This window comes from Herpailurus yagouaroundi, unplaced genomic scaffold, assembly GCF_014898765.1.
Source record: "Herpailurus yagouaroundi ecotype Mexico unplaced genomic scaffold, PumYag 28, whole genome shotgun sequence".
Classification (NCBI taxonomy): domain Eukaryota; kingdom Metazoa; phylum Chordata; class Mammalia; order Carnivora; family Felidae; genus Herpailurus; species Herpailurus yagouaroundi.
The window spans coordinates 73,271,229-73,294,140 of record NW_024412376.1 but is presented as its reverse complement, the minus strand read 5'-3'; the positions used below and the strand labels follow the sequence as shown (position 1 = coordinate 73,294,140).

The 22,912-nt window shown below is 36.7% G+C and overlaps 1 protein-coding gene across 6 annotated transcripts in view; it reads right to left on the bottom strand.

Moving 5' to 3' along the window:
• The window catches only part of ZGRF1 (zinc finger GRF-type containing 1), a 93,061-nt gene extending 70,190 nt beyond the window's left edge, over positions 1–22,871 (bottom strand). The window contains exons 1-6 of one of the 6 annotated variants that reach the window (XM_040475701.1): positions 22,435–22,871; positions 16,068–16,157; positions 14,078–14,158; positions 5,410–5,469; positions 3,020–3,205; positions 429–2,703 (exon numbers count right to left, since the gene is read on the bottom strand). In XM_040475701.1, the coding sequence (XP_040331635.1) occupies positions 429–2,703; positions 3,020–3,205; positions 5,410–5,469; positions 14,078–14,158; positions 16,068–16,088 (2,623 nt within the window). In that variant the 5' untranslated portion in view covers positions 16,089–16,157; positions 22,435–22,871. The remainder of the gene's footprint in view (positions 1–428; positions 2,704–3,019; positions 3,206–5,409; positions 5,470–14,077; positions 14,159–16,067; positions 16,158–22,434) is intronic. The other 5 variants (XM_040475730.1, XM_040475713.1, XM_040475738.1 and 2 more) reach the window with 5 other exon arrangements.
• Between the last annotated feature and the right edge of the window lie 41 nt (positions 22,872–22,912).

The following is a 22,912-nucleotide window of genomic DNA, read 5'->3' as shown; positions in this document are numbered from 1 at the left end:
GGATATCCAAGGATATCCTGGAAGGAAACTGTGGCTAATTCTGAGGATTGGACTGAGGGACTGCAGAACTTACTAGATTATCTATTAGAACTGATTTTACCAAGTACATGTATTATCTATTTAAATACTATGTAATTCTTAAGTTTATTTATTTTGAGAGAGAGAGGGAGAGAGACAATGAGCAGAGAGGGAGAGAGACAGAGAATCCCAAACAGGCCCTGCACTATCAGCATGGAGCCCAACGCAGGACTCGAAACCACGAACCATGAGATCACGACCTGAGCCAAAATCAAGAGTTGGACACTCAACCGACTGAGCCACCCAGATGCACCAATACCATGTAATTCTTTAATGTAGCCTCCAAAGCAAATACTTCTCATCCTTACAGTTATACAGAGAACAATCCAAAACAAACACACCAATCTAACCTTCAGGATTGCTGTCTGGCTCACATGTCTGCAGAGTTCCTTGTTGCTTAAAGGTTGTATTTTTCTTTTTCAATATTTCCAAGCCTTCTAAAGCCGTACTATGTGCAGACAATGACTTTAAAAGGGAAATGTTATTTACTAATCCAGAGAGTTCTGAAGGATTTCTAGGAATATTCCAGTATTGTTTGCTTTCTCCAACAGTTTCTACATCAATATGGTCATGGTCTAAACTTCTAATCCTTCCCAAATCTTCAGGTTCAGGAATACACGCTTCTGTGTCTTTGGAAATTGGACGCTTTTTTCCCAGAGGGTAAAACAAAGAATTAGAAACTTGGGTATTTGATTTATCAAGTGCAACACATTCTTCAGAGTGATTCTGATTGACATTTAATTGTTGGATACTGATATCACTGCTAGAAGTTGATGGTAAAACCCATTCATCGTTTTTGTCTACATTACTTCCCATAACAAAAGGCTGAGGCTCCTCCTGGTCTGAGAATAGGCTATTTTCAGGAGTCTGATTAATGACTATATTTAAATGAGGAATATGTAAATTCGAGCTGACATCTTTAGATTTACTCAGTAGTGAAGCAGTATCATAGTTAATTCTCACCTTTTGAATAGATTTATTAGCATCTTCATTATTATCTACATATACATCATCAGTCCATTCTAAGGATGAGTCAAAATTGCTTAATGTGTCACTGTACTCTTCTGTTCCTTTTCTAACGTTTTCAGCTTTCCAAGGTCCTGTGTCAAAAGCCACATAAGCTTTATCACAAAATTGTGATAGAAGCGTCTCTTTAATAGGAAATGTCTTTGTAGGTTTATCCCCAATAGACGTTAAGAGAGACAAATGTTTACTGCCAACTTCTGTACAGCTTATATCTTCACATCTCTTTTGAACATCTGGACTACGGTCATTAACCAAAGTTTCCTTTACACGACTCCCTGAATCCTGGGAAATTTTGTTGTTTTCCTGTGACTCCTCCTCAGTGTCACTGGTTTCAAAATTGTTCAGATTAAAAGTCACCTCCACAAGTAGCTGTGTTACATTGCTCATAGGTTTGGGAATACTATTAAGACTTTCACTATCAGTATTACTGTTAGAAAGCATGCTGGTAAAGTCATCAGAGACCCTAGAATTTTTACTTCTAGAAGATTCAATCTGTAGATGTTCAGATTCTGGCAGAAACGACACTGGCTGTTTGTACTCCTCTTCTGGTGTTCCACATAGATTTATCTCCTGAGTATTTTCTCTAATGAGAACTGATCCTTTTAGACACATCTGGTCATTTTCATTAACAGGTATTTTATTATTTTTTTGAATGTCAGGCTCGGATAATAAGCCATCATTCTCTACATTGCTACAGGTAACTGCTATATGGTTGCTTTCACAGAATGAAGGAATTTCCAGTTTTACTTCCTGATCCCAAAATTGATCATTAGCATCTACTGGCTTGTGTTCATTATACTTTTTACCCTCTTCAGCACATGTCTCAAAGAACTGTATCTTTTCTTGTACCAAAAGGTCTCTCAAATTTAAATCTATATTGTCTCCCTGGGCCTTGGGTTTCCTTTCTATATTATTTCCACCTTCACTAGAAGACTGTACAGGTGAGCTCTGTGAGGATAAATACATGGCCCACCGGCTTTTATTTCTCACGTTTTTTTCTGATTGATGCCGGTCGTGTAAACTTTCTGTGCTCTTCACGTCAGCACACTCCTTCTGTTCAATTATGCACTTTGGTTTAGTAGGAATGTTTATACTTCCTTGTAGTTGTATCTGAGGGATATGTTCTGTAATCCCAGAATTTAGCTCCTTACGCATAGTTGACTTGGACTTCAAAAGAGCTAATATATGTGCTTTGCTTCTGACGTTTTGTGAAACTCCCAAACAGTGAGATATCAAACCATCTTTTTTTATGGCCTCATTGGTCAGTAAAGAATCTGAATGCTTATTTACAGAACAGACAGGAAAGCAAGAATAATTTTCTTCACATAGCATTTCTGGGTTACTCTTAAAAGATGGAGTAGAGACAACTGAAGAAAAACGTAAGCCATTTGCTTCTCTATTCCTGTAAGTGACAATGTTCTCAGGGTCTATTGGCATATTATTTATATCTTTCTTGCCAGCAGTAGAAAACAAAGGAGGTGTGCTGTACAAGGGAGAAAGAAAATTAGGGCCAGGTTTCTTAGCCTCAAGTGATGCAGTTGATTCACCATTTTCTGTAATCATCATTTTCTTTGGCACTTGACGTGGTCCTTGAAAACCCTAAAAATATTAAAACAATTATTAGCTGTCCCATTATCTACAAAGGAAGTGTAAAATGAACTGCCTCAAAAAAAAGGAAAGAAAAAAAAGGAGTCTGTTTTACCAGGTACAGTAATAAAGATATAAAATCTGCTAAATTAAAATGTAAATGCTCATTTGTATTAAGATTTTTCTAATTAGGGTTTTCTTCCCTACCTAAACATATATTATGAAGTACCATTTTAATGATACAGAGTACAATAGCTTCAAATTCACTACTTCTTGGAACAGTATTATAAATATATATTGACTTATTATTTCCAACAGATAAACTTACAGTAAACTTCCTTTTTAAACCAGCAGGCTGACATCCAAGGGATCGGCCAGAGGATAGAAATGTCCTTGGACTTAACTCTGGTGCTTCTTTACTGACATCCTGTTTAATAGCTATACTTCCAGCAACTTTAACCTCCTCAACTGTGATTAAGTATCGGTCACCTTCTAAGTCATCTCCAGGCTTCACCTAAATTTTAAACAATACATTTTAAAGAACAAATAAGTTCTAAAACATAAATTCAAAATCACATGTATCTAATTATTGGATTCTGTGTTCCAGTAGGTCACTAACACTACTAGCAAGACACAATAGGTATTCGATAAATAATTGTTAAATGTATGAATCGATAACTAAGTCTTTATTTATTATTATGTACTAGTTAAGCACAAAAAGGAACAATACAGCAAAAAAACTGTCAGCAATTTATGTATCCAATAATACACATATGAGACCCTTTGTTGCATGCAGGATGTACAATGACAAACAGCACAAGTATGCCCTCTTTCAAGGAGTTCACCAGGAACTAAACGTAATTTTTTAAATTAGAGCTATTAAATAGCAATTATATATTTATCCTTATAAATTCAGATGAATTATATGCTCATAATTATTACAAATTAAATATTATTATAAATTATTAACTGAAATATTATAAATTATTAACTGAAATTGCTGAAATAATCATAATCCAAAAATGCATTTTAATTACTTGAATAAACAAAATATATTTTTTAAGATGTTTATTTTTGAGAGACAGAGAGACAGAGTGTGAGTGGGGGAAGGGCAGAGAGAGAGGGAGACACAGAATCCGAAGCAGGCTCCAGGCTCTGTCAGCACACAGCCCGACATGGGCTCGAACTCACAAACCAAAAGATCATGACCTGAGCTGAGGCTGGATGATTAGCTGACTGAGCCACCCAGACACCCCATAAACAAAATACTTTGAAAAAACAAAACAGGGGCGCCTGGGTGGCTCAGTCGGTTGAGTGTCTGACTTCAGCTCAGGTCATGATCTCACGGTTTGTCTTCAACCGTGTCTGTGCTGACAGCTCAGAGCCTGGAGCCTGCTTCAGATTCTACGTCTTCCTCTCTCTCTCTGCCCCTCCCCTGCTCACACTCTGTCAATCTCTCTCTCAAAAAATAAACATTAAAAACAAAAAAAATTTTTTTAATAAAACAACCCAAAAAACATAGCACCTGCCACCATCTCTGTAGCATAAAAATAAGATTATTAACCCCTGGTAATACACAAAATCTGTGTATTATCTCACACAATGTGCTTAGTCTTTACTCATTAGTAAATGATTTAAAATGAAATAACAGTAGTTAGGCCCAATTAAGCATCTACAGAGATAGTGCTTTTCCTCTTTATGATAAATATAAAGATACCACAACCACTATTAATGTCACATAAAATTTTAGAAGATTTATGGGGCGCCTGGGTGGCTCAGTCGGTTAAGAACCCAACTTTGGCTCAGGTCATGATCTCACGGTTCATGGGTTCGAGTCCCGCATCGGGTTCTGTGCTGACAGCTCAGACCCTGGAGCCTGTTTCAGATTCTGTGTCTCCCTCTCTCTCTGCCCCTCCCCTGTTCATGCTCTGTCTCTCTGTCTCAAAAATAAACAAACATTAAAAATTTTTTTCTTTAAAAATTTTAAAAGATTTAACACCATGGTCAAAATCAACACAATGATAACAAGAATATGCATTTTAACACTTTTAGAATCACCATACTAAACTGCTAAGCACTTCACATACATTATTTCTAATTTTTAGACCAACACAATGAAATCTGTCTATTGTCTATATTTTATAAACAGTAGAGAAGTTAGACACAGAGAGAGGTTAGCTAGGAAGCATTTGAAAGTGGGACATGAACCCAGAATGACCTACTTTAATAGCCTTATTCTTTACACTGAAATTGCCTTTAGTTCCCTTTTTTTCCCTCCAAAAGGGAAAAACAGAGAATAATTGAGAAAATATTATAAATAGGAATAATTTCACAAAATATTTCCCACTGTAGTTCTCAGCCTATCAAGATCATGTAATAGAGTTAGGATATAGGGTCACTTCCTGGGTTCAAATCCCAGCCCTACCACTGTAACTCTATGAACATGAGCAAGTTACTTAACTTTTCTGTACTGCACTCCTAATCTATAAAAATCACAGGGTTGTGGAAAGATTAAATGAAACAATATCTAAAAGTTTTTAGCACAGAGTGTGGCTAATAATAAATGTTCAATAAGTACTAACTATAATTAATACTATAGTAACACTAATAGTAACACTAACAGTATTTGACAATATTCATAAAGGAAAAAAAGAGATGTTTTTAACTTAAATATAGAGATTTAGATAACTTAAAAATAAGATAGAAACATTAAAATACCTCAAGGCACTTAAGAAATATACTCTCCAAACATTCTCCTTTGTCATCATATAAAATTGCCTGTATTAAAACAAATGTTAAACAATATAATGTTGCTTTTCTTAAACATCTTCAATAAATAGCAAATCAAAAGTTGTTGCATATGTAATCATATAATGAAAGAATTATCCACTTTGTTTTGGACTAGAAAGTGTATTTCAGCGTACCTGGGTGGCTCAGTGAGTTAAGTGTGACTTCAGCTCAGGCCATGATCTCATGGTTCATGAGATAAAGCCCACATTGGGCTTGCTGCTGTCAGTGCAGAGCCTGCTTCAGATCCTCTGTCCCCGTCTCTCTCTGCCCTCCCCAATTTGAGCACACTCACTCTCTCTCTCTCTCTCAAAATAAACAAACATTTTTTAAAAAGTAAAAAAAACCAAAAAACAAAAACAAGGAAAAAAAGTGCATCTATCTCAAATGTTTCCTAAGCAACTATTCAGAATGTGCAAGAGAGCAAAGGTATACACGTAAGGAATTCACAAACTTAATCTCTACCAGAAGGATCTGGGATGGAACTGGAAAGAAAACAGAACTGGAATGTATTAGAGGGCAAAACAGAAGGCAAAATGAGTAGAGATTATGGTAATGGTGTGGCACAGAGCACCAGGGAGATGATCAGTGCTTGAAATAAGTCATCAGCATTGGGATGGATACTTGTTTATGAGGTATAAGGAATAAAATTTGAAGGAGAAAAAGGAAACTAAGGTAGTTATAACTTTCTGGCTTTCTCCTTGTTATCTCTAGACATTTTTTATACCAGTTTCTCCACTAGTCCCTTAAATATTACTGTTTCCATCACTTTGGAAAATAGTTTGGCAGTTGCTTAAAAGGTTAAACATGAGATGCCACGTGATCTGGCAATTCCATTCCTAGATATATATACAGAGAAATGAAAACATAGATCTTCACAACTTCACAAATATTGCACACAAATGTTCATACCAACATTACACATAACACACGTAACAGCCAAAAAAGTGGAAATGACTCATATGTATACCAATTGAAGAATGGATAAATAAAATGTGACGTATCTACACAATAGACTATTACTGAACAATAAAAAGGAATAAAGTACTGACACATGCTTCAACATAGATGAACCTTGAAAACATGCTAAATGAAAGTAGTCATTCAATGAAAGAACACATATTATACAATTCCATACACGTGAAAAGTCCAGAATAGGCAAATCTATTGAGACAGTAAGTAGATTAGTGGTTGCTTAGGGTTGGGAGGTGGATACTGAGTAGTGACCATTAATAGGTACGGGATTTCTTTTAAGGGTGACAAATGTTCTAAAATTATATTGTAGCAATGGTCAGCAAAATTCTGTGAATATACAAAGAACCATTAAACTGAATACTTTAAATGAGTGAATTGAAAAGTTTGTGAATGTTATCTCAACAAAACTCTTTAAAAGACTGGTGTTTACAAAGGCCCTATCTTTTCCCCTCTATTCTTTACATTCTCTACTCCATCCTTTGGCGATATCATCCACACAAACCAGATCATGTCATGCTTCTGTTCAAATCCTTCCAATGTCTCCACAGCTCCCAAAAAATAAGAACAAAAGTTCCTACCACGACCAATAAGGCTTACATAATCCCCTTTATCTCCATTCTCACCCTTGCTCACCCTACTCCTTGTTGTTTGCCTAACTCACTAGCCATACGTATTCATTTAGTTTATTGGTCTCTTTCCTCCATGCTATTTCCATGAAGTCAGGGATTTATGTGTTTTGCTCTCTCTGCATCCCCTAGAATAGTGTGTAACTCATAACAGGTTCTTAAAAAATATCTGCTAAATGAATAGATGAATGTATTCACTCCAGGAATTTCAAATATCTAAGTTTACATACTCCTAACATATCTATATCAGTGGCCCAGAACTTTCCTGAGTTCCAGGTGTCTAGAGACAATTACTTAAATGTTCCTAGGACAGAAAAAATTCAGTAAATTCAAAACAATGGAACTCAAAATCTTAATTTTTCCTCCTAAACTTGCTTTTTTTCTTTTTGAGATATCCTATTTCAGTACCATAAAAACAATACAAAAACCTGAAAGTCATTGTGAATTCTCACCTTTCACATCCAAGACCTTAAGATTCTATAATATTTTCATAATTTCTCCCTAATCATCCTTTCTCTCCACTGTCATTGCTAATGCCTGGTTGGCCAGACCCCCATCACTTTTTGTCTACATTATTCTTTAGACTACACTCTTCCTAACTTCATCCTACACAGCTCAGAAGTTATGATACACATTGCTGCCAAAGTGATCTTTCTAAAATAGAAACATGATTATGTCACTCTTCGACTCCTAATTCTTCACTGGCTCCTGAAGCAGAGAAGACAAAGTCCTTCATTATATGACTCCTGACTGCCTCTTTAGCTATATTCTACAACTGTCCAATATGAGTCCTTCATTCCAGGCATATTTAATTGCTTATAGTTCCCCAAATGTTTAATACACTTCCATACCTCCACGTTGTTACAGTTATACCATCTTTAGCTTCCGTCCCTCCAAGCTATCAATTCTGTTTACAAAACAAAACAAATCCTCAAAAACTATGCTTCATCTGGAAAGACTTCTCTGAACCAGAGTCAGACTTTGATGTCTCTCCTTTGTAATCTCATAGAACCCTAAGCATATCTCTTTACATATTATAATCTTATGTTCTCAGGTAAAAGCTCCTTGAAGGCAAAACTATAATAACAGTTACCATTTATTGCATTCTTACAGTGTGCCAGGTACTCTGATAAGAGATTTATACATTTTTCTTATTTTTCTTATTTAATCCTCAAGACAACTTAAAGAAACTATAGCCCTTGAGAGGCTAAATAACTTGCCAAGATTACACATCTAGTAAGTGAAGAACCAGGATTCAAACTAAGGTTGTTTGACATTAACTGGTCTTCTACATTGCCTCCATATGTCTTATTTAACTTCTCCCACTGCCTACCGGCAACATATGTTTATTGAATGATGACTCAATTAATGGAAGATGAGTAACTATGACGGTAAGAATTTGGATAGGTAGGGAAAAGGTAATACTAGTAAGAGAAATGGTGCAAGCAGTGGTTTGGATTTGAGAACAAGGCTGTAATTTAGGATCTACTAACTTTCTTGCATCACAGAAAATCCCTAGGACTAACCTGAATTTATCTTGTCTTCCTGTAACTTACCAATGAGAGGCATAAAATAGACATTCAATAAATATATGCTATACGTGCAGATAAAGTTGGATAACACTACTAGTGTGACCTAATATTATGATTTTGTAACAGAAGACATGAAGGATATGCAGAATCTAATCAGATGCCTTTTTTTTTTTTTAATGTTTACTTACTTTTGAGAGAGAGAAAGAGAGAGAGCAAGGAAGGGGCAGAGAGAGAGGGAGACAGAACGCAAAGCAGGCTCCAGACCCCGAACTGTCGGTACAGAGCCCGATGCAGAGCTCGAGCTCACAAACTGCGAGATCATGACCTGAGCCGAAGTCAGATGCTTAACCAACTGAGCCACCCAGGGGCCCCAGATGTCCTTTTAATATAAGACAAAATCTATAAGACTTTGCAGACTTGGCCCAACCAAATAGGAAAACTATTAAATATGTGTATATATACAGAGAGAGAAAGAACAGCTCAAACAGTGAATGGATTAATTAGTTTAAGACAAATTATTTAAAAATATGAATGAGGGCAGGCATAGACATTCATCTATTCAGATTAAAAGAATTAGGTAATTGCAAACTGGTGCAACCATTCTGGAAAACAATGTGGCGGTTCCTCAAAAAATTAAAAATAGAACTATTCTACAATCCAGCAATTGTACTATTAGGTATTTATCCAAAGGATACAGGAGTGCTGATTCGAAGGGGCACGTGCACCCCAATGTTTACTGCAGCAATATAAACAATAGTCAAAGTATGGAAAGAGCCCAAATGTCCAGCAACTGACAAGTGGATAAAGAAGATGTGATATACATATACGATGGAATATTACTCAGCAATCAAAAAGAATGAAATCTTGCCCTTTGCAACAACGTGGATGGAACTAGAATGCATTATGCTAAGTGAAATAAGTCAGTCAGAGAAAGACAAATATATGACTTCACTCATATGTGGAATTTAACAAATAAAACAGATGAACATAGGGGAAGGGAAGCAAAAATAAGATAAAAGCAGAGAGGGAGACAAACCATAAGAGACTCTAAATACAGAGAACGAACTGAGGGTTGCTGGTAAGGTGTTAGGAGCAAGGATGGGCTAAATGGGTGATGGGAATTATGGAGGGCACTGGTTGGGAGGAGCACTGGGTGTTATATGTAAGTGATGAATCACTAAATTCTATTCTTGAAATTATTACATTATATGTTAACTAACTTTGACTTAAATTTTAAAAAATAGGGATGCCTGGGTGGCTCAGTCAGTTGAATGTCTGACTTTAGCTCAGGTCATGATCTCAAGGTTCATGAGTTCGAGCCCCTCATCGGGCTCTGTACTGACAGCTCAGAGCCTGGAGCCTGCTTTGGATTCTGTGTCTCCCTGTCTCTCTGCCCCTCCCCCACCACGCTGTGTCTCTCTTTCAAAAATAAACATTGAAAAAAATTTTTAATAGTAAGTAAAAATTAAAAAATAATAAAAGAATTAGATAATGCCATGACTTAAACCTAAGATATCAACTCTGAGACCAACACTCTCTAAAGGGCATGGACTTAGACATCCTGTTGTTACTCCCACTAAACACAAGGCTCAACATATCCCTTTATGATGCTGGTAAGGGTACAGTGATTATCTATAACCCTAGGTCTCAAGTCCCAGCCTAGAATCTAATTAGTAACTTGTGTTCACTGATATACCTTCAATTTACTTGGGCAGTAACATTTTTATCTAAAGTTTATTTATTTGTTTCTTTGTTTATTTTTAAGTAATCTCTACACCCAATGGGCTCAAACTCACAATTCACAACCCTGAGACCAAGAGTCACCTGCTCTATGGAATGAGCCAGCCAGGTGCCCCTAAAAAAAAAAATTTTTTTTAACTATGGAAAAGGACTTTTTAACTCCTGAAACATTTAGAACTGGATAGTGATAAGGCAGTAAATCACCCCCAAAATATCAATGCTTTTGAATTAAGATCATGAATAGGTTTTAGTAATTATGCAACCCATGATTTTGAAGTATCTGTGCTATTTTAACATTCAAAAATTATTTTTTACTTTAAAAAGTACTTGTAATGTTTAAATTTACAAAGACAGATTATACATTTATGATCCCAAATGTGTAACTGAAAAATTCATTTTGGATATGTGGCCTTTATTTTTTTGTAACTCTTAGAGAGAGAGGAAGGAAAGGGGAGAGAGAGAGAAAGAAAGAAAGAAAATCAGAGTCACCTGGCTGGATCAATGCAAGCAGGAGAGAATGCAAGCAGGGGAGAAGAACAGAGGGAGAGAGAAAGAGAATCTTAAGCAGGCTCCATGCTCAGCACAGAACCCAACATGGGATTTGATCCTACAACCCTGGGATCATGACCTGATCTGAAATCAACAGTTAGATACTCAACTGAGCCACCCAGGTGCCCCAGATATGTGACTTTTTAAGTGAAAGTGGTGGGTAACTTAATTTTACTAAGTTTATAAACAGTATTAGAATACTTACAAAGCCTTAAGAATAACTATGTTTATGTTTAATTTACTAGATATAATAGAAGGATTTTGGCAATTGGGAGGTTTTTATTTGTTAGGACAACTAAAATGCTAAAGAAAGAAAATCAGAGGCACCTGGCTGGCTCAATTGGTATAACATGCAACTCTTTTTCTTTTTCTTTTTTTTGTACTTGAGAGATGGAAAGAGCTTGAGTGGGGGAGAGGCACAGAGGCAGGGAGAGGGAGCATCCCAAGCAGGCTCTGCACTGAACGTGGAGCCCAAGGGAGGGCTTGATCCCACAACCCTGGGATCATGACCTGAGCTGAAATCAAGAGTCAGACACTCAACCGACTGAGCCACCTATGTGCCCCAGCATGCAACTCTTGATCTTGGGATCATGAGTTTGAGCCCCACATTGGATGTAGATATTACTTTGGGGGAAAAAAAAAAGAAAGAAAAAAAAAAACGGACACCTGGCTTGTTCAGTAGGAGGAGTATTTCACTTTTGATCTAAGGGTTGTGGGTTTGAGCCCCATGTTGGGTATAGATTACTTAAAAACAAAATCTTAAAAAAAAAAAAAAAAAAAGAAAAAGAAAAAAGAAAATAAATTTATAAATTTAAAATATTTAAAATTTTATGTTTAAAAAAAAATTTTATGTTTGTTACTAGACTGATGATTAAAAGTATCCAGTTTGTTCAACTTAAATTGACTGAACGTTAAACCCACTGAACGTTAAAGTTAATAGGAAGTGTAAGTTGAACTTGAAGGCTTAAAGCAAAACGATTTTTTTCTTTTAATTTTGTTTTAACTAATTGCTAATTTAAAAATAATAACAAGTAGCCTTTCTACATTGAAAAGCTTCTCTGGTAATTTCACAATGATAGATATGTAGAATAAGGACAGAATATGGAGATCTTTAAAACTGCTAACTGAGAAGTATGACTTCTAACTTTATGTATTGTCAACTCAAATGTGTTGGAGGGTTTTTTGTTTTTTGTTTTTAATTTGTAGTATTAACAGAGACAGCAGAATGGTTAGGATATGGGCTCTGGAGCCAAAAAGCCTAGGGTCACATATGACTTCTCCATTTTCTAACTGTGAGATCTGTGGACAAGTTACTTCACCTTTCTGTGCTTCAGTTTCATCCTCAGTAAAATAAAGATAAAAATAGTACCTAATAGTGGAGTTACGTAGACTAAGTAAGTTGACACATTTAAAGCATGCCTGGCACCTAGTAAGCAGTTGACAATATAAGTTTTTTTAAAAATCCATCTGGGGGGCACCTGGGTGGCTCAGTTGGCTGAGCATCCTACTTCGGCTTGGGTCATAATCTCGTGGTTTGTGGGTTTGAGCCCCACATCAGGCTCTGTGCTGACAGCTCAGAGCCTAGAGCCTGCTTCAGATTCTGTGTCTCCCTCTCTCTGGCCCTCCCCTGCTTGCACTCTGTCTCTCACAAAAATAAATAAACATTAAAAAAAAATGTTTTTTTAATCCATCTGGGAAGGGGAATGAAGGGACAAAATGGATGAAGACGTCAAAAGACACAAAATTCTAACTATAAAAATAAATAATGTACAGCATAGTGACCATAATTAATACCACCATACTGCATATTTAAAAGTTGCTAAAAGTAAATCTTAAAAGTACTCATCACAAAAAATAAAAGAAAAAAAATTTTGTTAACTATATATGGTGACAGATGGTACCCTACACTTACTGTGATCATTTTGCAGTGAATATCAAATCACTACACTGTACACCTGAAACTAACATAATGTTAAATGTCAACTATACCTCAATAAAAAAATAAACAAATAGAGCAGATTGCTCTCCCTAATTGGGTGGGCCTCATCTGATCAGAGGAAGGACCGAAGAGAATAAAAAGCTTGAGTAAGAAAAAACTCCTCCTGCCTGATTGTCTCTCAGCTGAGTTATGAGTTCTCTCCTGCCTTTTGACTCAAACTGAAATACTGGCTCTTCCTGAGTCTCAAGCATTCCAACATTTATATTGAAACTACACTATTGGCTTTCTTGGGTCTCCCATCTTACCAACTATGGATCTTGGGACTTGTCAGCTTCCACAATCACATGATCCAATTCCTTAGAATAAATCTCTTTTCTCCCTCTCTCTCTCTACATGTGTGTATATATACACACACACACACACACACAGGGATAAAAGAGAGAGTAAGAAAGATTTATATACCTTTATGTATTTCTTTATAAGTACATGTAAGACTGAGTCCTAAGGAAAAATTTAAAGTTTGAGAAGAGAATGAGCCTACCGAAAATACTTAGACGTCAGTAAGCAACATCAGGAAAGTGTGGTGTCACAAAAGTCAAATGAAGAGAGGTATCAGGAAGAAGAATGGAGGAGCCAACAGTGTTGCATAAGGTCATGAGAACTGGTTAAAGAATATTACAATTTGGCAGATGGAGATCCTTGGGGGTGAGAAAAGAAACCCATAGAAGGATTACCATATCTAGTAAAGTAAAAGATCACCCTAGCAAATAATTCTCTCCAGACTGATAGGTACATATCACAATCAAAGTAACTGACTGAAAGAAAACATGAAAATAAAGAGTACTCTGTACATAATTTTAGAAATCAGCAACTTTTCTACAATGGTGTGTCAACTCTGTACATACCATTTCCCTCTATTACCATGTTAGAAATATATTTTAATATATTTTTTTATCATTAAACTCATGCCTGCAAAGAAAAAAAATATGCCAAAATTCCTAAATCATTTTATAGAAAACCTAATCCAACTTTTGAAAATCAAAACAAATTCAATAATATTTACTGAACTTTTATAATGCACAAATTAATCACTATAATCATCTGATCACTTCCGTTTTCATATTGTTTCAGTTTATGGACAAATTTAACATTCTATCATCTATAGAGTCTTTTTTAATACTCAATCAAAAGGCAAGAATCTAGCTCTTGAATTTTGTAGTCAACTGCTTTGTACTTACTTTGTTTCCCAAGTGAGTGATCTTCAGAGTTCCATCTTGCCACACTTTTGACTTCTTCATTTTTTGATGAGTATATAGTACCTTATTTCCAAAAGTACAAAAGAAATGGTTTCTTTTTACATGTATTAAATGTTATATATCTTTATACACTTCTTACCCACAAAAGATATTTAGACATCTTTTATCGAAACAAAACATATAATAATAACAACAAAACATGAGGGTGTCTGGTTGACTCAGTTGGCACAGTACATAACTGTGAGTTCAAGGCCCACACTGGGCCCTGAGCTTACATGAAAAAACAATAATAATAATAATAAATAACAACAAACATCAATTTAAAAAAAAGAAACCTGGTAGTAGAAGTCAAGGCAGGAAAGAAACAAGATAAAATCTAAAGAGGAAACTGAAAAGTTAACTGGACAACAACAATTTTGAGGGGCACCAGGGTGGCTTAGTCACTTAAGCCTCTGACGCTTGATTTCAGCTCAGGTGATGATGCCAGGGTTGTGGGACTGAGCCCCATATTGGGCTCTGTGCTGAGCGTGGAACCTGCTTAGGATTCTCCCCACCTCTACCCCTCTCTCCTGCTTGCATGCACACTTATACACTCTCTCTCTCTCGCTCAAAAAAATAATAACAATGATAATTTTGAGCTTCTCAGTCATCTGTGGGAAGGAAAATATTTGTTGAGTTATACAGAAGTCATGATCTGTGCTCAAAATGTAGTCCAGAGACTCCTATAAGTCCCCAAGACCTTTTCAGGGGTCTATGAGGTCATAGGTCTATGAGGTCATATTTTCGTGATGTTATTTGCCTTTTCTCTCATTTCTTCAGGCATGCAGAATGGAGTTTCCCAGGGTTATGTATATGCAATGTTGTAAGATTCAATTTCAGACTAATGCAGAGGCAGATCTGAGAATCTAGCGGACTTTTATTAAGTCAATTGCTCGGAGGATTTGCAAAAAAAAAGTAAAGCAATGCCACTTTTTTCTATGTGTTTTTCTTCTGTTGTTGTTTTGGAAAATATAGCTATTTCCATTTAAAAAAAAAAGTAATTTATGTCCGATGTAATGGGTTATTTTTAATGAATTAATAAATATTTTTTAAATTTGTTACAATTTATCATATGAAAGACATCAATAGACATAAGCCCCATAATCAAAAATTCTCTTGGGTCCCCAATAATTGTTTAGAGCATAAAAGGATCCTAAGACCAAACAGTTTTAAGAATCACTAATCTAGGGGCGCCTGGGTGGTGCAGTCGGTTAAGCGTCCGACTTCAGCCAGGTCACGATCTCGCGGTCCGTGAGTTCGAGCCCCGCGTCAGGCTCTGGGCTGATGGCTCGGAGCCTGGAGCCTGTTTCCATTCTGTGTCTCCCTCTCTCTCTGCCCCTCCCCCGTTCATGCTATGTCTCACATTGTCACAAAAATAAATAAACGTTTGAAAAAAAAAAAATTAAAAAAAAAAAAAAAAAAAAAAGAATCACTAATCTAGATAGAAGAGGCATGCCAATTCTTCAAAAGAAATTATTTCCTGGTCCTAACAAAGAGCTTACAAAGAGTTTGTTCCAAAGGACTTTGTATAACAAACCTGAATAGTAGGCAAGAGATAGGGTTGCCAGGTAAAACATCAGGCAATATTTGAAATATACATATTTATACAAAAAAAATTATTCACTGTTTATCTGATACTTAAATTTAACTAAGTGTCTTGCTTTTAGGTTCTGAGGTTGTTTGTTAAATCTATCAACCCTAGCAAGACATTTGTGAAATGTGAAAGGAAGTAAGAAAAAGGAAATAGTGGGGCACCTGGCTGGCTCAATGGATGGAGCGTGCAATTCTTGATCTCAAGGTTGTAAGTTAGTGCCCCACAGTGGGTGTAGAGATTACTTGAAAATAAAATATTAAAAAATAATAATAATAATAATAAAATAAAGAGGATTTTAAAAAAAGAAAAAAGGAAATAGTGAAAACTGGTAAGACTCACAATAAATTCCTGGCTTTCCATTATTTCTTTCGAAGTTATAAACGAGTCAGGTCCAGAAAATAACTGTGGTTATTCAATTATTTGTATCACCTAAAATGAAAACAAAGAACATTCAACCTTGATGAAAAGAATAAATATCAAACACAATTGTTGCCCACAAACTCAACAGAAGAGAGAAATCTGAGAGTTCTAAGTCTCTTAGAATCACCAAGGGAAACATAGGAATAATCAAATTATCTGATACTAAGTACACAATAAAAGAGTGACCCTACCCTGTGGAAAAAGAATTTGCCAAGAAAAACTAAAAGAGAAAACTAAGTAAAATATGTAAGATAATGTATATTATAAAATACATAAAATAACATGTTATTAATATATATTATATAACAATAATATATATATTATATAAAATAATTAGCATGGAAAGCTTTTTCTAGGTGCCATAACATGTATTTGAAAATGATCCCACAACATATGGGATCCTTGTGGAAAGAGCTTCAATTTTCCATTTTCTAAATTGCTATAGGCACCACAAGATGGCCCCCTTGCGTTTTGAATTTTTCCTTTTACATCTTAAAGTCAACATATCCTAGCATCCAAGAATATACAAATTTCCTCTGCAAGGAATAATCTTTGCAATATCACTGCAATGATATTGGAATGAGTACTGTAGGTATCCTATGCTACTGGATAAAATTGTTACTGTGGGCAAATTTAGAAATCTAAAATTACTGATGGGGAATTGAAGAAGTAAACAGAGATGCCAATGAAAAAAAAAATTTCTAAAGCACTGGTTCCAAAGGTATGAACCCTGGACTAACAAGACATCACCTGGGAACTAGTTAGAAATTCAAGGTCTTGGGTCCCACCCCTGACCTGTTCAATCAGAGTCTAAGGTCAGGCCCAGTACTTCGTTTTAACATGCCCTGCAAGTGATAGTGATATATGCTCAATTTTGAGAACACACGGCTAAACCACCCAGGATGATTCAATAGAAGTATAATTTGCGATTCTAGATTCAAATCCCCTTTCATACATATAAAATATACCACATACATATCATTTATAAATTACATATATTATTTCCCTTAGTACTTGCCAGACAATGTGCTAAACTAGGTACTAAAATGAACAAAATACTATTCTTAATCAAGGAAATTTCAGTGTAGCAGGGTGAAAAACAGTACTTACAATAAACCATGACAGAAATAAGCACAGGAGGGGCACTTAACTGGGTCTAGGGCATCAAATAAGGCTTCCCGAAGAACATAATGTCTAAGCTGCAAGTTGAAATAACCATAACCAAAAGATGTCAGGAATGTATTTCCAAAATGAAATCAATATATACAAGGACCTGTGAAAAGACACAGCAAGGCATGATCAAGGAACTCAGTACAATTAAGGAGTGAAGATAGGGAATAGTGAGAGAGAAGACTGAAAAAAACCGAGAAATAATAGGAGTCAGAGGGCCTTCTATGCTATGCCGAGTTGTTTGAACTTTGCATAAAGGCAGTGGGAAGGGTAGGGTTTTAAGAATAAGATTACATAATCTGATTTGGGTTTTACAAAGATTGCTCTGGCTGCTGAATGGAGATAGGAGGGATAAGGGATTAGGCAAACGAGGTATGAATACTTGCCCCAGGACATAGTTCACAGGACGGGACACAGGCCTATGGAGGCACTGCCTTTCAGAGATAAAAACTCCCATATCCTACATCCCTCCCCTCAAACCCACAGGAATTGCTAAATCCCTAATGAATGCCAAGAAGATAACAGATGTCCAGAGAAACACATCTTTCACTATTGTTTTAGAGCAACTTGCTCCCAGCCACTGAATGTGTTGGACATTCTACATATGTATGAGACTACATGGTGTAGGCACAGTGCTTGGCATGTGGCAGTTATTGATATGAGATTGCTTTATTTTATTTTTTTTTTAATTTTTTTTTTCCAACGTTTATTTATTTTTGGGACAGAGAGACACAGAGCATGAACGGGGGAGGGGCAGAGAGAGAGGGAGACACAGAATGGAAACAGGCTCCAGGCTCCAAGCCATCAGCCCAGAGCCTGACGCGGGGCTCGAACTCACGGACCGCGAGATCGTGACCTGGCTGAAGTCGGACGATATGAGATCGCTTTAATAACAGCTATCATTTATTCAGTGCAATTATGTGCTAGACATCTAACATGCTTTAAATGCTCACCACCTTACTGTATAGATTTCAATTTTCACATTATTTTACAAAAAAAGGAAACGAAAGTATATATCAGTAAATAATTTGCCCAAGATCACAAAATAAATGGCAGATTCAAAATTCAAAACTAAGTAGTTTAGGGGCCCCTGCCTGACTCAGAGCATGCACCTCTTGATCTCCAGTTGAGTTCAAGCCCATGGTGGGCATAAAGTTTACTTAAAAAAATATGAAATTTTAAAAACTAAGTAGTCTAAACTCTGGCACTCATACTCACAAATATGACATATAACTATTTATTGAGTGCCTACTATATCAGGCAGGAAGTAGACTAGATAATTTATATCATATAAAAATTATATATAATATTTGCCAGTCTCAGAATCCTGAAGGCATGATCTAGAGCACTGGTTTAGATATTATCACCACAACATACAGATTAGGAAACCGGTATTTACTAATATAGGATTACTTATATTCTATTTAGGAATTGCAAGATAAATCCCCATTGTTTTCCTAAATCTGAGATACTACTTGCGGGATTTACAATTTAAAAGGAATTGTAAAGATCCATGCTCTCAGAAGTGTAAATTAGATAATAAAAAAAAAAAAAAAAAGACTAGCTTAAAAAAAAAGGCTAACTGTATTCAAAAATATTTAAAGAGGCCTGGAGTGCCTGGGTGGCTCATTCCGTTAAGCACCTGACTCTTGATTTTGATTCAGGTCATGGTTCGTGAGTTCGGGCCCTACATCAGGTTCCTACTGACAGTGAGGAGGCTACTTGGGGTTCTCTCTCACCCTCTCTCTCTGCTCCTCCCTCTCACACAGGTGCACACACTTGCTCTCCATCGCAAAATATATAAATTTTTTTTTAAAAGAAGAGCTAGTAACTATTCTTCTCAAACTGTTCCAAAAAATAGAATTGGAAGGAAAGCTCCCAGACTGATTCTACAAGACCAGCATTACCTTGATTCCAAAACCAGACAAAGACCTCACTAAAAAGAAAAATTACAGGCCAATATCAATGATGAACACGGATGCAAAAATTCTCAACAAGACATCAGCAAATCAAATCCAACAGTATATTAAAAGAATTATTCACCATGGTCAAGTGGGATTTATTCCTGGGCTGCAAGGGTGATTCAGTCTTCACAAATCGATCAACGTGATACACATTAATAAAAGGATAAGAACTATATGATCTTGTCAAAAGATGTAGGAAAAGCATTTGACAAAATACAGCATCCATTCTTGATAAAAACCCTCAAAAAGTAGGTATAGAGGGAACATACCTCAACATCATAAAAGCCATATATGAAAGACACACAGCTAATATCATCCTCAATGGGGAAAAACTGAGAGCTTTTCCTTATAGTCAGAAAGGAATAAGACAGATTTCCAGTCTCACCATTACTATTTAAATAGTACTAGAAGTCAGCCTCAGCAATCACACAACAAAAAGAAAACAACAGGCATCCAAATCAGCACGGAAGAAATCAAACTTTACTATTTGCAGATGACATGATACTCTATGTAGAAAACCGGAAAGACACCACCAAAAAAATTACCAGAATACATGAATTCAGCAAAGTCTCAGGATATGAAATCAATATGCAGAAATCTGTTGCATTTCTATACACCAATACGAAGCAGCAGAAAAAGAAATCAAGCAATCTATCCCATTTGTAATTGCACCAAAACGATTAGATACCTAGGAATAAACCTAGGTAAATAAAGAGGTAAAAGACCTATACTCTTGAAGACTATAGAACACTTATGAAAGAAATTGAGGAGGACACAAAGAAATGGAAAAGCTTTCCATGCTCATGGAGTGGAAGAAAAAACATTGTTAAAATGTCTATAGTACCAAAAGGAATCTACATATTCAATGCAATCACTATCAAAGTAACACCAGCATTCTTAACACAGCTAAAACAATCTTAAAATCTGTATGGCACCACAAAAGACCCCAAATAGCCAAAGCAATCCTGAAAAAGAAAAACAAAATCGGAGGCATCCTGATTCTGGATTTCAAGCTATATTACAAAGCTGCAGTCATAGAGACAGTATGGTACTGGCACAAAAACAGACACATAGATCAATAGAACAGAATAAAGAACCCAGAAATAAACCCATAATTATACGGTCCATTAATCTTTGACAGAGCAGGGAAGAATATCCAATGGAAAAAAGACAGTCTCTTCCACAAATGGTGTTGAGAAAACCAGACAGCAATATGGAGAAGAATGAAACCAGACCACTTTTTTACACCATACACAAAAATAAATTCAAAATGGGGGTGCCTGGGTAGCTCAGTCAGTTAAGTGTCCAACTCTTGGTTTTGGTCATGATTTCACAATTCGTGAGATCAAGCCCCATATCAGGATCTGCACTGGCAGCACAGAGCCTGTTTGGGATTCTCTAGCTCCCTCTGCCCCTCCTCAGCTCATGCCATGTTTGTCTCTCTTAAAATAAATAAATAAACAAACAAACAAATAAATAAACTTGAATGCATGAAAGAACTAAATGTGAGGTAGGAAACCATCGAAATCCTAGAAGAGAACAAGCAGCAACCTCTTTGACCTTGGCCAGAGTAACTTCTTACTAGAGACATTGTGGAAGGCAAGGGAAACAAAAGCAAACATGAAGTATTGGGACTTTATTTAGATAAAAAGCTTCTGCACAGGGAAGAAAACAATCAACAAAACTAAAAGGCAGCCTACGGAATGGAAGAAGATATTTGCAAGTGGCATATCTGATAAAGGGTTACTATCCAAAATCTATAACAAACTTATCAAACTCAACACCCCAAAAATAAACAATCCAGTTAAGAAATGGGCAGAAGGCACGAATAGACATTTTTCCAAAGAAGACATTCAGATGGCAAACAAGACACATGAAAAGATGCTCAACATCACTCAGCATAAGGGAAATACAAATCAAAACCACAATAAGATAACACCTCACACCTGTCAGAATGGCTAAAGTAAACGACTCAAGAAACAACATGTGTTGACCAGGATGTGGAGAAAGGGGAACCCTCTTGGGTTGTTGGTAGAAATGCAAACTGGTGCAGCGAGGAGGCCCGGGGCGAGCAGCCCCGGGCCTGGAGAACATAATGGAGGTTCCTCAAAAAGTTAAAAATACAACTACCCTATAGTCGAGCAAATGCACTAGTATTTGCCCAAAGGATAAAAAAAGTACAGATTCAGAGGTACATGCATCCCAATGTTTATAGCAACATTAACAATAGCCAAACTATGGGGAAAGCCCAAATGTCCAGCAACTGATGAATGGATAAAGAAGATGTGTTGTATCTATACATATATACATGTACACACAATAGAATATTACTCAGCGATCAAAAAGAATGAAATCTTTCCATTTGCAACGATGTGGATGAAACTAGAGTATATTACGTTAAGCCACGTAAGTCAGTCAGAGACTTACAGGATGGGGGGAAAAAAGGGAAACAAACCATAAGAGACTCTTAAGGATAAAAAACAAACTGAGGGTTGATGGAGGAAGGTGGGAGACAGTAGATGCATGATGGGTACCAAGGAGGGCATTTGTGAAGAGCCCTGGGTGTTGTATGCAAGAGATGAATCACGGAGTTCTACTCCTGAAACCAAAATTGCACTGTGTGTTAATTAACTATAATTTACATAAAATTTTGAAAAGAAAAAAAATTTTCCTTAAAGTCTTCATCTAACCACATCAAGTGTTGATCCACTAAAGGGTCAAAGTTTAATGTGGAAAACTTTTAAAGTGGTATGGAGCCCTCAGATGGTGTGATGAATATATAACCAGACACATACAAACACACCCACCACACACATACATACTCACACATCCTTACACTGCTTTGTACATTCATATATAAAATTCAGTGTTCTCAATGAGTACCACTTCCTTTTAAGTACCACAAGATTTTTTTGGTCTTTTATTCTGGAACAAGCAGGACCTTTAGAATCCCTAAATGGTTCAGATTCAAAAGTTTGAGTCTCGAACCCAATATCCTGTTTACGAAACCAGTCAGTCCAAGTAACCAAAAGAAGCCCACACTTCATTTACCAAGATCGTAATTACCATGATCCTGTGTTAACCAAGTGGCAATGAGACTTGACCCTTTGTCAGTCCTAAAAACAAACAGAAAAACCCTCCCTGGTCCTTACACGTATGCGGGAACTGCAGAGCAGAGGCTTGGAAACGCGGCGAAGAGGAGGCAGCAATTTTACAGGGATTCGGAGCAAGTTGCGACAGTCACTACCCAAACGTGGTCCGCACGGCACCCGGACCAGTCCGCTTCTGGCGGAACAGATTCTTTTAACTCTTTGCCCTAAATCAGTGACGCTGCCTCTCGCTCAAAATCCCCTTGCCTATCCACCCTCAATCCCGGGAAAACAGTTCACTTCACCGGTCCATTGCGTAAAATCCACTTTCGAATTTCTCCCGCGAAAAACTGTGACGTCATTAGCCCGCGACCGGAACAAATCAGGACCCAATACTTGGCCCGCCCACGAGAAGCAGCATTTTCAAACCGCCAAACTTTTCGCTGAGAGCCTAGGCCAGCCGCGTACTCCGACGCTCCGCCCCCTGCGCCAGCTCACGCTTGTGACGTAAGCGACGGACGCGCGGTCTCCGTGCTCGTCT